The 14242-nt window shown below is 42.7% G+C and overlaps 1 protein-coding gene across 1 annotated transcript in view; it reads right to left on the bottom strand.

The window, feature by feature from the left end:
* The window catches only part of LOC124805071 (carbonic anhydrase-related protein 10-like), a 925040-nt gene that overhangs the window by 524251 nt on the left and 386547 nt on the right, over positions 1-14242 (bottom strand). Inside the window, exon 2 of the mRNA XM_047265497.1 lies at positions 10283-10330. Coding sequence (XP_047121453.1) covers positions 10283-10330 — 48 coding nt within the window. The remainder of the gene's footprint in view (positions 1-10282; positions 10331-14242) is intronic.

Here is a 14242-nt window from a genome sequence, read left to right on the forward strand (position 1 = left end):
CACCGGTAAAAAATATATTATAAATTCCTGATTTTCGTAAACCACGGTCAGCTTCCGTATCTTCCGGTAGTCCCATTTTTTGGTAGTTGAAGAGAACACAAACTTTGTGTTACGTGTCATGAGAACCCTGCAGCAAAAGAGCCAGCAGGTAATCCACGGTCTTTGCTTCACGGTGCTCTTCCTCTCTATAACGTGCCCGACTGCCTGGATGAGCCTTGCTAATCTGAATGACCATGTATCCATTTATGACGTTAAACGGAGTTTATTTGACACGGTATTGTGCCCCGTGAACCAGTATCTTCGCAACTACACTCTTTTGCACGGGATGACGAATCTGCCAGCTGGCAGGTATAAATAATTGTGTGCTGGTTTTCGATACAGGCTGTGGCCATCGGTTGTTCTTTTGACCGATGTATCCAGAAATGGCAGCTGACAATCCTTCTCCAGTATTGTGGTGGAATGTATACATACATTAAAAAGATTTTAGGCAGTAGAGACTAGTTTTAAGTCATATATTTTAAATGGTGATCAAGTGGATGACACGCACCTGTACTGGAAATGACTCCAGCGTTGGATGTAGATAATATCTGTTCCTACGCACAATATCTTCTGAAGAAACTGGTTTTAAGAGTGTCGAGACCAAGGCAAGGTTTAGTAAACTTGTATATTGCAACTGGTTGGCTGTTATTTCTAATTCACTGAAACTGTTCCGCATATATATATATATATATATATATATATATATATATATATATATATATAATCGAAATCCTGGAAAAATTTTCTTAGGTAGCAGAGCAAGGACTACCGTCGGACACAGTCAACTGACACCATCTCTAAAGTGAAATTTGTGGACGAGATTTTAGATACTTCTGAAATCAGGACCTGAGTAATATATGTGTATCTATTACTCGTGTTATGATATGAGAAGTACCTAAAATCTCATCCACAGTTTTCACTTTGGAGATGTTGTCAGTTCACTGTGTCGGACAGTAGTCCTTGTTCGCCTACTTAAGAAAACTCTTCGAGGAATTCGATATGAGATGTTCGTTCAACTGAAATATACTTTTTTTTTTGGAAACTATGAGGATGAATACGAATTCACTATCTCTACAATTTGGGTAAGAGAGGCTATCATGACCTGTTTGGTATACGAACGTCCATTCCTGAATCCTCTTTCGTATTCCACCTTCTGTGAGTCCAGTTGTTTCTTCTCCCCTAGCCTGAAGCACTTCCGGAAGGATATTGTAGGTTATTAATGTCTCAACAGTTGTTTACGTCCTTCAGATCACATACAGAGATAGCAAAGAAGCAAAAATTAGGGAACAGTATTAGATTGCAGTATTATAAATGTGAATAACCAGTGGTTGTTGACCTTAACATTTTTCTGTTAGAATATATTAAAAACAATAAAACTGCTCTGTGCTAGACTGAAGCATGAAGACACTCCGAGACCTTCTCCAGCATTTTAACAACCATAAAACAGCTCTTTGCTGGACTTAGGAACGAATCGAACCACAGAGACCTAGTGAAAACAAATAATACAGTGTCCTGTAACAGTAGTATAGCATAGGGCTTTATTATGGTTTTTAAAATGTTAGAAAAGAAAAAGGTCTTGGCCGGTCCCTCTGATTGGACACGTGGTTCATTCTAGCACAAAGCCGTCTTATTAAATTATTGTGTTGTAAAAGAAAAAAAAATTTCACTTCAGTAACAATATCTTACATTTAGCATTGTGCAAGCTAGTAATACACCCTAATTTTTGGTTATTTGTTATTGTTCTAGATAATTTGAAGATGTCCCACGAAGGCTCAAACACGTTGTTAACAAAAGGGTACGTTGTAACCAACACTCTTTTTAATTCAAATATTCCACATACGCTTGCTGTACCATACGGCCAAACTGAGTGGAAGAAATTTCACGTTTTATCGTCTTTGTTATGAAGTAACGGTATCGATGTGGAGGACAGGCTGTATGGATTTTCCTCAGTTTCCGAGATATTGAGATAACTATTATTAACATTATTATTTAATTTTATTGATGAAATGTTGTGACGTGTGGTGTAAACTTTTTAAGGTGTCAATGTGCTACAAATAAGCAAAAAAAAGTAAGAAATGAATTTATTTTCCTTGTGTAAATCTATCATTCTTCACGTAATTCATTGTTCAACTTGTTTTCGGCTTTGCAGTTTTGTAAGCATTTTTGCAACATTTTAGGCCTATCGACGTCGCCCTTCCCGGGATGTTCGCGGAAAGCCCGGGTTGTTGTTTCGTTTATCGTATTTTAAAACGAACGTATCTCAGTTGTGAAAGCGTTATTTGATGCATATGAGCTCCCTACCTCATCAGGCGATACTGCACGGGAGCAAAACCTGTGTGTGACATCTGCGGAAAAACCGCAGCCCCGGGGGCTGTTTCGACAACTGCTGCTCATTTTAACACACCATAGATGTCAGGCCAGCGACTCCGGTGCGGGAGAAAGGGCAGAATAATAACGGCTATTTACAGTTTCCCGTGCGAACGCCCCGTGTAAAACACGCGTGCCGATTGGTGTCGCAGGCGGCAGCATATCGGTCGCGCGGACCCGTTGCGAGCTTTTGTTCCCGGCGAAGAATAAACAGGCCTACGCATGTTTTCCGCACACGGGGCAATTGATTGCACATCCGCCATTAATCAACACAGCGCCGCTTTGAACGCACGATCCGTGCACTTACAGTCTGACGCGCGCTTCATTTTTTTTAAAAAAACAACTGTCTCTCTTTTGCGGGCGGGTATATTAATTGCGATAAAACTGTATTCAAGCGGTGGTGATAGATGTTCTTCACATGTGAGAGATTACACTTCACATACAACACTAGGGCAGGATTTTTTTTTCCATACAAACTTTGTTACTGGCACACACATAGTGCACAAATATTCCACAGACAAAATTTCAAAGGCTGTTTAGGAATATTTTGTGAATAGTTTCTCACAACGAACGCTTCACTATTTATTCGGTTTGATCCTGTGAAAATACATCCACAACATGGAAAAAGCCTGTAATACGCAGTCGCCATAACACACATTCGGTCCATCACAGGCGCCTAGCAAACATCCGAACGTACTGTGACGTGGTTGCTCCTGTCACTATGGTAACGGCTCACGTCGCTGTGCCACTCACCCTTTGCCGTTCAAATGGTTCAAATGGCTCTGAGCACTAAGGGACTTAACATCTATCGTCATCAGTCCCCTAGAACGTAAACCTAACTAACCTAAGGACATCACACAACACCCTGTCATCACGAGGCAGAGAAAATCCCTGACCCCGCCGGGAATCGAATCCGGGAACCCCTTTGCCGTGAGAGTACATCGTGGTGCTCTGTTTGGCAGCATCACTTCCGGTGGTGCAGCGATTTGTCGCCTCCAGAGGGAAGCACAGTGACGAATTAGGTCGATTTAAGTGCCATCGCGGGTACGGTTGGGCTTGCTCAGAGATCGGGTGTCGAGGGCTTTGTGTGGCAACGGCGGGTAGTAAGCGCCGAGACGTCGTAGCCGATAAGATCCTTGACTCGCTGTGCATTTGGAATGGTAGTCAGAATGGATTACGTGATGTTCCGTGTGGGCCGGATCAGTGGAGATTGTCCGAAGTACAAGTTACTTCGTGTGTTGCTTCGGCCCCTACTGGTACTCGGATTTGGCTAATTCGCAAGAAGCCTGTGAGCACTGTGGTGCCGATTTGGTATCTTGTGAGCCAGTACCAAGGGAATGAACACAAGGGCGACTGGTGGATATACGCATCCTATTGCAGCCATTTATCGGGCTGTTGTTTATTTATTTATTTATTTATGCATTTATTTTACCTGGCAAGATTAGGGCCTTCAGACCCTCTCTTACACCTAACCAGGCATACTCAGATTCAACAAATTTCAGTGTCTACAGAAAATTAGGACATATAACATGTTATACAGTATTAATGTTAAAGAAAAAAAAATAGAGATTATAAAAGTAGTACAATGATAATTATAACAATCAAAAAATAATTATAACAATCAAGAATAATAAAAATAATAATAATGATGATAATAATAATAATAATAATAATAATAATGACTATGTATATGAAAGTAAACATATTTTTCTTTTATGAGTGTCAGTCCTATTGCTAGTTGGGAATTTTCTCGTTATATTCTTGCAGCTTGTGAGCTATTCTCATCAAGCAGAGATTGATTTATGTTCCTACTTACTGGGAATTGTGGTGAGCATTCAGTTACAGTCGAAAAAATTATAGTTTATGTGGGAAATTCTCGTTCTCTTACTTACCATCCCGCTCATCTATCACCGTCTGTGAGTCTTTGAAGTGGTCTTATTTAAGTCGTATTACCATGTGGATGCCTCCTGCCAGGTTTTGTCCGCGCTAATTGACGTTATAAACATTAACAAAACAAATCTAAACTCCAACCGTAGAGGCCGTGAAGACACAACAGTACCGACCGGCCGCAGTGTGATCCTCAGCATCGAAGGTGTCACTGGATGCGGATATGGTGGTCAGCACACCGCTCTCCCGGCCACAAGACCGTTTCTAGATTAAGCCATAAATAACGTGACTTCAGCGCACTGCTCGCTTTTTAAAATTTTTTTCACGTGTCATTTGGTGTTATAAACTTGACGGGTACTACAAAGAAACTGGTATAGGAATGCTTACTCAAGTACAGAGATATGTAAACAGATAAAATACTGCGCTGCGGTCGGCATAACCAATATAAGTCAACAAGTGTCTGGGATAGTTAATCGATCGGTTACTGCTGCTACAATGGCAGGTTATCAAGATTTACGTGAGTTTGAACTTGGTGTTATAGTCGGCACCCGAGTGATGGGTAGCAATGAAGCGGGGATTTTCCCGTACGACCATTTCACGAGTGTACCGTGAATGTCAGGAATCCGGTAAAACATCAGATCAGCGACATCAGTGAGGCCGAAAAATGATCCTGCAAGAACGGGACCAACGGCACCTAAAGAGAATCGTTCAACGAGACAGAAGTGCAATCCTTCCGCACATTGTTGCTGGCTTCAATGCAGGAGCCATCAACAAGTGTCAGCGTGCGAACCACTCAACGAGACATCAACGATAAGGGCTTTCGGAGCCGAAGGTCTACTCGTGTTCCCTTCATGACTGCACCACTTGAAGCTTTACGACTCGCATGGGGCCGTCAACGCCGACAATAGACCGTTGATGAGTGGAAACATATTGCCTAGTCGAACGAGTCTCATTTCTAACAGTATCGAGCTGATGGACTTGTACGGGTATGGAGACAACCTCTTTGATCCACGGATTATACATGTCAGCAAGGGATTGTTTAAGCTGGTGGGGGCTCTATTACGGTGAGGGACGTGTGCTGTTGGAGTGGTATGGGACCCCTGATACGTCTAGGTACGATTGTGACAGGTGACACGTACGTAAGCATCGTATCTGATCATTTGCATCCATTCACGACCATTGTGCATTCCGAAGGACTTGGGTAATTCCAGCAGGACAATGCGACATGATTGTTACAGAGTGGCTCCAGGAACAATCTTCTGAGTATAAACACTCCCGATGGCCACCCGACTCTCCAGACTTGAATATTAATGAGCACATCTGGGATGCCTAGCAACGTGTTGTTCAGAAGACATCTCCACCCCCTCGTACTCTTATGTATTTATGGAGAGCTCTGCAGGATTAATGGTGTCAATTTCCTCCAGCACTGTTTCAGACATTAGTCGACTCCATGCCACGTCGTGTTGCGGCACTTCCGCGTGCTCGTGGGGCCCCTATACGATATTAGGTAGGTGGACCAGTTTCATTGGCCGTTCAGTGTATATTACAAGGTAGCTTGAATGCACATGTGTCTTGTACTGTGAGTTCCGTCGAAAGAATCTTGAGCAAGGGAACTGAGTCCTAAAGTGGTTGCTCTCTCTGTTAACTATACTAAAGCGAGAGCCTAAAAATTCAGCTGCCAGACAAGGTAGAGTGTTATTCATAAACAAATGATATAAGTTGTTTTGGACCTACATGGGCACCTTGTCTGGACCATTTGATTATATTTCATATACGCTTGTCATTAGTGTATTTATTTGGATTTGCATGTTTTTTTTTCCTAATTACATGTGATCCGTGTTACTTGCCAATGGATACCGGATGTTAATTGCTTGATAATCACTTCTGCAGGTTTCTAGAGCTTAAATCTGGAATATATTTTTAAATACCACATTGTTGATCTTATTTAACATCTATGTTAAGCCCTGAATTTAATGTTTGGATTCTAGAAAATTTTTGGTTGGTTCGTTTGTGAAGTAAAGGGACTAAAGTGTTTGGTCATCAGTCAAAAAATTTTTCTTACGATTCTGCTATTAAATTTTTTTCTCAAATGTTATTTTAGAGCTTTTGTCTGGCTTGCAGAAGAAAAAGTCCCTATTAAAGTCTGGTGGTAGCTGCCGAGATATTTTGAATCTTTTTAAAGCGTCAATGGATTTCTTTATTTTTTATTAAATTTGTTAGTAAAATTATGGCCTAGTATCCTACCATGCAACACCAGCTCCCTACCGCATTCCACACACAAAGTACTACTGTTTACTTTCAACCATCACTGTCAGAAAACCAAACATCAAGCAGAAGCGAGCAACACAGAACGCAATCTTGAGGACGGAGCGTAAAGTGGGCAATGCTGTTGTTGTCAGTATTCAACATGTATGAAAAAAAGTGTGTGTTACCAAACAAGATATAAAGCGCAATATAAAGCGCACACTATCTAAGTGTTCACGGTTGTGAGCATATTGTCAGTACTATACAGATGAAAAGATAAACGAGCGTTGCAAATCAAACGAAATACAACTAATGTCTAACTACAGGCCGAAGATCTCATGTCTCTCGTATCAAAATAATCAGAAAACAATATTTTGTCTTCGAGAATTTCTTGGACCTCAAACAAAGCTGTTAAACGAGGCCAACAAGTCATCTCTCCATATGAGGAGTAAATACCTAAATCACAAATTCCTTACGGAGCAACATCAGTTTTGTGATGTTCTACGGGACGACACTCAGAAACATTTAGCTACTTACTTCTCCAACAAGTCTTCTCCAACAAGTATTGGTTCATCTAGACGGTACACCTGTTGTGACAAAGTATTGGGATGGTAACCCTGACAGTTGTTCATCTATGTTAGAAATGCGAATGATATCGTTTTGCAAGAATCTTGCGTCACCATCTTTGAGCCATACGTCATAGTAGGCTTATCTTTCACTACAAAATACAAAATTAGAGCTGAGTTCAACGACGTACTCGCATTAACAAGCTGTAACAAATGTATCAACAAATCAGAATAAATGGGTGACATTTGAAAGGCGTTCTCAGACGCAGTAAGACGGTGTGAAACCACATACATATTAACATCGCAGTTATCAAGACTACGGAGCTTACAACCAATGTACGCCAACTAACTTCCATACATGTCCCTTCTTTGTTCCATTCAAGCACTGCCTAAAAACCAGAGGAATCACAAGTACCTTAGAAGCCTACCTGATAGTGACTAACATGTGTCGGTTGCCTAAAAGGTGACGTTACCTCGCCACACTTGGAATAAATGTTAGACTCTACACTGCGCACCAAAATAAAAGGGTAACTTCCTTGAAACCTCTTAAATGTCTCCCACTGCGACTCATAAGCATGAAATTTGGTTCAAAGGCGTCTACAACTTTCCTCTGTCGTGGTGCAAAAGCGTGGCGCCTGTGACGTCAGCCTCGGGCTCTGCGACGCCTCAAACGCAAAAGTTGTCGACACGTGGGAAACGAAGGCCAACAGCTCGTATATGAGATGTTTGCGCTTTATCTCATGATGTAACGCGGTGTATGGATGAAGATCAACAGGAAAACTCCATATTTCTAGATTTCCAAAAGGCGTTTGACAGGTTGCCCGACTGCAGACTGTTAACAAAGTTCCGAGCATGCGGAAAACGTTCAGAGATATGTGAACGGTTCGAATTCTTTTTCATTTACAGAACTATGTACCATATGATGGGGAGTGTTCATCAAAGAAAAGGATATCGTCAGCAGTACTCGAGGGAAATATGTTAGAGCTGCTCTTGTTCACTACATACGAAAATGATCTGACTCACAAGGTGAGCACTAGAAGAAAGAGGAATGAAAATTAGCAGGACAAAGTCAGAATATTTAGCACTGAAGGATGTGCAGATGAGGTCTTGCAAGATCAAGGATGATGAGCTGAAATCATTCTGCAAATTTGAATACCTGGGTTCGTTCATAGAGGGACGGGGGACTGGAAAGCAAGATACAACACCGAATAAATTGCGGTTGGAACTACTGGAGGAAAATGAGTGGAGTGTTGTGTGACAAGAAGGTGAGCATTGCGTTGAAAGGGAAAGTGTACAAGTCGGTCGTAAGGCCTGCTATGATATACGGGACAGAGATATGGCCAATCACATTAGCCCAGGAAAGGAAGATGGAAGTGACAGAAATGAGGATGCTGAGGTAGATGTGTGGGGTAACAAGGAAGGACAGGATTAGAAACGAATTTGTTAGTGGAGCTGTGAAAGTGGGACCCATGGGAGAAAAAGATACAAGAGAGCAGACTAAGGTGGTACGGACGCTTACAGAGAAACGGGGAAGAGTATATCGGAAACAGAGTTGAACATATAGAGACTGAAGGAACGAGAATGAGAGGAAGACCGAAGATGAGGCGGAAGGATAAGATATCCGGGGACCTAAGGGAGGAAGGATGCAAGAAGGAAGAGGCAATGGATAGAGTACTATGGAGGAAAATGATCCAGAAGATGAACGACGACCCTAAGTGACGTGGGACAGGCGACGATAAAGAAGAAAGAAGAAGAAGATAAGGTGAGCAGAAAACTGCTACTCTTTTCTGACGACGCTGCAGTGGAATACAAAATTAGAGATGTGTTGTTAGACACAGAGAATTGTCGGTCGAACATCTTGGTCTAAAGTTGCAGGGCGATACGAACTGGAACGAGCACGTAATGGCAGTGTTATTGACGGCGAATAATGGATTTCGGGTTGTTGATAGAAGTGTTCGAAAACGTAGCACATCAATAAAGCACTCTCATCCTTGACTACCGCTGGTGTGTCTGGGATTCCCACCAGGTCTGATTAAGAAAAAGACACTGAAAAATTCCGAGATGTCCTGCTAGATTTGTTAGCAGTAGGTTCGATCAACGTGCGAGTATTACGGAAGTACTTTGTGAACTCAAATGGGAAAGCCTGGAAGGTTCTTTTCATGTAACACAGTAGAGAAAATTTAGAAGATCGGCATATGCGACTAATGGCAGAAAAAGTCTTCTGCTATCAACATATATCCCGCGTAAAGACGCAAAAGAGGAGATAAAAGAAATTATGACTCATACGGAGCGTGTAAGTTCTAAGTTTTCCCTCTCTGGCAAATGGAGCAGGAGTTGAGATGACTAGTTGTGGTAAAAGGTACTTTCCATCAAGCAGCGTATTATGCCTTTCAGAATATGTGTGTAGATGCCTGCATAAAATTCCCAAGTATTAAAATTTACAAAGCAGAATAAGCTTCTATGTACGGGACAGATTACAATTTTTTCTAGATAATTCGTAGTAACTTAATTCACTTTCTGTGCACTTTTCATTAAATTCTACGCACTGATTCATTATCAATACTATCACTACATCGTGTATAGTCAAATGAAACGTCTCTCAACATTACAATAGTCTATTTACTTAGCAACAAATGTTTTGAAAAACGATTCCATATTTGCGTTACCGAAAACGAGCATTTTTTTTCATTTTTGTGTGTATAATGATAATTATTGGGCTAGTGAAGCGTTGGCTGAAGTTTTTCTTTTAAATTTATAGCAGTAGCATTAACTGAACATATTTCACGACGCAGTGGAAACTAAAAGGAAAAACAAACGCGGCTAGCATAAGCTGCCATTACATAGGTCATACATCTAGTCGGCGGGCTTACACTGAGGAATTCCTAGCGTGACATCATGAATTGATATTAGTTAGCATCTGTGTAACAGATCACAGCGTACAGTGTGTTAGCTATTTATGATATAAATATCATTAAACGCGGCGAGTAAGTGAAACTCTAAAGACGCAGAAGTATTTTATCCGAAAGATAAGTGTGATCGTGACTTCAGCTCTAGGAGAGAATGACAGTTCATCAACATTATCATAACAGGCTAAGTGACGCTGATGTCGCAGAGACAGTAACAACTTTAACACGCCATTTGGAATCTAAATGTAATGCTCCAATTGGTGACACACTCACCTGAAATTCCATCATATGTCCACCATTCTTCCCAGCTGGCCCATGTTCCTGTAACAGACAATAAATTTTGTTCAGTATATCTGTCCGTCAATTATTCCTAGGCGTCATCACTTAACACTGCAACCATACAATAGCAAACAAAATTTGTGGTCAATGAAGCTGTGCACCACACCAACTGTGGAATTAGGATCCCTGGCAATCTCTGCCAATTACGGTATACGAGAACGTTTCATGGATCGGATTAAAGTTATAGCTTATCACCTCTTTTTCTCCGTCTCTTCAATTAAGCGGGTGTGTTCCTAACTTCGTATCTTGATTTAACTTAATGACGCTGGTACGAATGTTAACAGATTTGTCTCTTGTGAACTCTGCTGATATAGCTGTTTGACATGAGTTTCTCTTGAGGAGACATCCAAAATTGTTATTTATCATCAGTGTTATAATTCGCTAAAATTTTTGATTTTATTTTTGATGATTGCTGTCTGTGGCATATCAGCTTATGTAGAGCACAGTAGACTGGATTACCACTCGGTAATAGTTCAATACGTGCAAGGGGATTAGTGGAGACAAGGGAAAAATTCATGATATCTAAATGAAAATTTCCTCCAGTTTACATATTTCATGAGAATATGGTTAAGAAACGCTTAGGGGTCGTATACACATACTGTGAAGCATGAAAATGGACGGAAGGAATAGCGAAACATTATGTTAACAACTCGCCGATATCGAATTCAAGAGAGACCGATATTTTCGTTTAGAGAACTTTGTTTTCCTTTCAACCTTTATGTATTATAATTAGTAATGTCAAAGTAATGTTCTTAAAGTTCTAGTTTTGTATGCACGTTCCTTTTTCAGCAGTGTTCTGAAGCTTCGCTGAATCCCCTGTCAGCTGTCGGGGTCTGTTATTCAGCAACCTTTCTATACTTTGACATCAGGAAGGAAGGAACAATAGAGATTACCATTCCCGCGATGTTAAGATAATAGGAGACGAAGCACATGCTCGGGCTGGGGAATAACGAGGAAGTGATGTGTGTCGTTTTGAGGGTCAACACGGTATTCACCTCGAGAGATTGAGGGAAACGACGGACAAAGTTAAGTACGATGTTCGAGAAGGTATCTGAAGCTAACTTGTATCAAATGCGAGTCCAGTGTAATACCGCTGCTTCATCCCAGGATGACAGGTAGGGCCTCCACACCCAATTATCGTGTGTCGCGTGTGGTAGTAACGATAGACGAATTTATTCAAATCCCCTAAAATATCTTATGAAATGCGTTGTGAAGAGTATGTAGACATCTGCAACAAGAGAAGTAGGCGTATTCTCTACCACGATTTAAACTACCTATTATAAAGATACCTAACATTGCTGGCCACGAAGTACACTCCTGGAAATTGAAATAAGAACACCGTGAATTCATTGTCCCAGGAAGGAAAAACTTTATTGACACATTCCTGGGGTCAGATACATCACATGATCACACTGACAGAACCACAGGCACATAGACACAGGCAACAGAGCATGCACAATGTCGGCACTAGTACAGTGTATATCCACCTTTCACAGCAATGCAGGCTGCTATTCTCCCATGGAGACGATCGTAGAGATGCTGGATGTAGTCCTGTGGAACGGCTTGCCATGCCATTTCCACCTGGCGCCTCAGTTGGACCAGCGTTCGTGCTGGACGTGCAGACCGCGTGAGACGACGCTTCATCCAGTCCCAAACATGCTCAATGGGGGACAGATCCGGAGATCTTGCTGGCCAGGGTAGTTGACTTACACCTTCTAGAGCACGTTGGGTGGCACGGGATACATGCGGACGTGCATTGTCCTGTTGGAACAGCAAGTTCCCTTGCCGGTCTAGGAATGGTAGAACGATGGGTTCGATGACGGTTTGGATGTACCGTGCACTATTCAGTGTCCCCTCGACGATCACCAGTGGTGTACGGCCAGTGTAGGAGATCGCTCCCCACACCATGATGCTGGGTGTTGGCCCTGTGTGCCTCGGTCGTATGCAGTCCTGATTGTGGCGCTCACCTGCACGGCGCCAAACACGCATACGACCATCATTGGCACCAAGGCAGAAGCGACTCTCATCGCTGAAGACGACACGTCTCCATTCGTCCCTCCATTCACGCCTGTCGCGACACCACTGGAGGCGGGCTGCACGATGTTGGGGCGTGAGCGGAAGACGGCCTAACGGTGTGCGGGACCGTAGCCCAGCTTCATGGAGACGGTTGCGAATGGTCCTCGCCGATACCCCAGGAGCAACAGTGTCCCTAATTTGCTGGGAAGTGGCGGTGCGGTCCCCTACGACACTACGTAGGTTCCTACGGTCTTGGCGTGCATCCGTGCGTCGCTGCGGTCCGGTCCCTGGTCGACGGGCACGTGCACCTTCCGCCGACCACTGGCGACAACATCGATGTACTGTGGAGACCTCACGCCCCACGTGTTGAGCAATTCGGCAGTACGTCCACCCGGCCTCCCGCATGCCCACTACACGCCCTCGCTCAAAGTCCGTCAACTGCACGTACGGTTCACGTCCACGCTGTCGCGGCATGCTACCAGTGTTAAAGACTGCGATGGAGCTCCGTATGCCACGGCAAACTGGCTGACACTGACGGCGGCGGTGCACAAATGCTGCGCAGCTAGCGCCATTCGACGGCCAACACCGCGGTTCCTGGTGTGTCCGCTGTGCCGTGCGTGTGATCATTGCTTGTACAGCCCTCTCGCAGTGTCCGGAGCAAGTATGGTGGGTCTGACACACCGGTGTCAATGTGTTCTTTTTTCCATTTCCAGGAGTGTATTTACGAAGGGCTCCCTGTAGGATGATTAAAATTTCAGTTGCTTGCCAGTTTCGCGATGCCAGTTTCAGTGCCAGATCATATACCATACATCTATGTCGGTAAATAGAAATCACTGCTAAAAGACATATTTCACTTTACTGTGGTCATGACAGCTGCACGACACCCTGTTCCTACGGGAAAACGCCAAGTAACATATTCCAGGTGCCCTCATTACATGTGGTGCATGCGAAAGACTCAAAAATGGTTCAAATGGCTCTGAGCACTATGGGACTTAACTTCTGAGGTCATCAGTCTCCTAGAACTTAGAACTACTTAAACCTAACTAACCTAAGGACCTCACACACATCCATGCACGAGTCAGGATTCGAACCTGCGACTGTAGCGAAGCAGTACCCTCAAAAATGACAATGGTTTTTACAGTTTTCACACTTTCTTGCTTTATAAGGCGAATAGTTATGATTTTGGACGATAAATTTAACTGCTCTTGATAAATAACTATTATTCTATTTAAGCTCAATGGCGACGATTCTACAGAAAGTCTGGCATATAAAGACAAAGACGCTTAAAATGCCTAAGAGCTCAGATTTCTGGTGTAAACAGATGACGTGCAGAACTAACATCTTTCAGGTCCTCAGAGTCCTTCGATTGCCGTCTGCTAGGAGTTAAAGATGAAACATTATACTATTTAGCGCTGTTTGGAGAGAACGAAGCCACGTGCGTTGTTATTGCAACAGGGATAACTGTTAAAGAACAGTAGGTTTAAAATACTGAAAACTTTGTCCTCATTTCAGCTACGCTTGGCATGCACACACAATGTGATGGCAGTCCACAGGGAGGCCGTCCTACCATACGTACAACTGAGAAAACACTGTAAGGCTAGAAAAGCAACGCATTTAATTATATAAACCGATGTTGATCCGGAAAGAGGATTGATAATTTAAATATTACATACATTTTAAACTCAGATATTAGACTAGATATATTGTTCGTTCCATACACCCGTAGTACGGATATCGTTGATAATATGGAACATGTGAGGAAAACGAAAGTAGTATATTTCGTAATGATAAATTTCTCAGCCCCACGCTGGTTGCCACATACGTAGCGAGGGACATCTTGTTGTATCGCACACTGAGGGCCAATGCTATGACGACGGA

This window comes from Schistocerca piceifrons, chromosome 7 (genome assembly GCF_021461385.2).
Source record: "Schistocerca piceifrons isolate TAMUIC-IGC-003096 chromosome 7, iqSchPice1.1, whole genome shotgun sequence".
NCBI lineage: Eukaryota > Metazoa > Arthropoda > Insecta > Orthoptera > Acrididae > Schistocerca > Schistocerca piceifrons.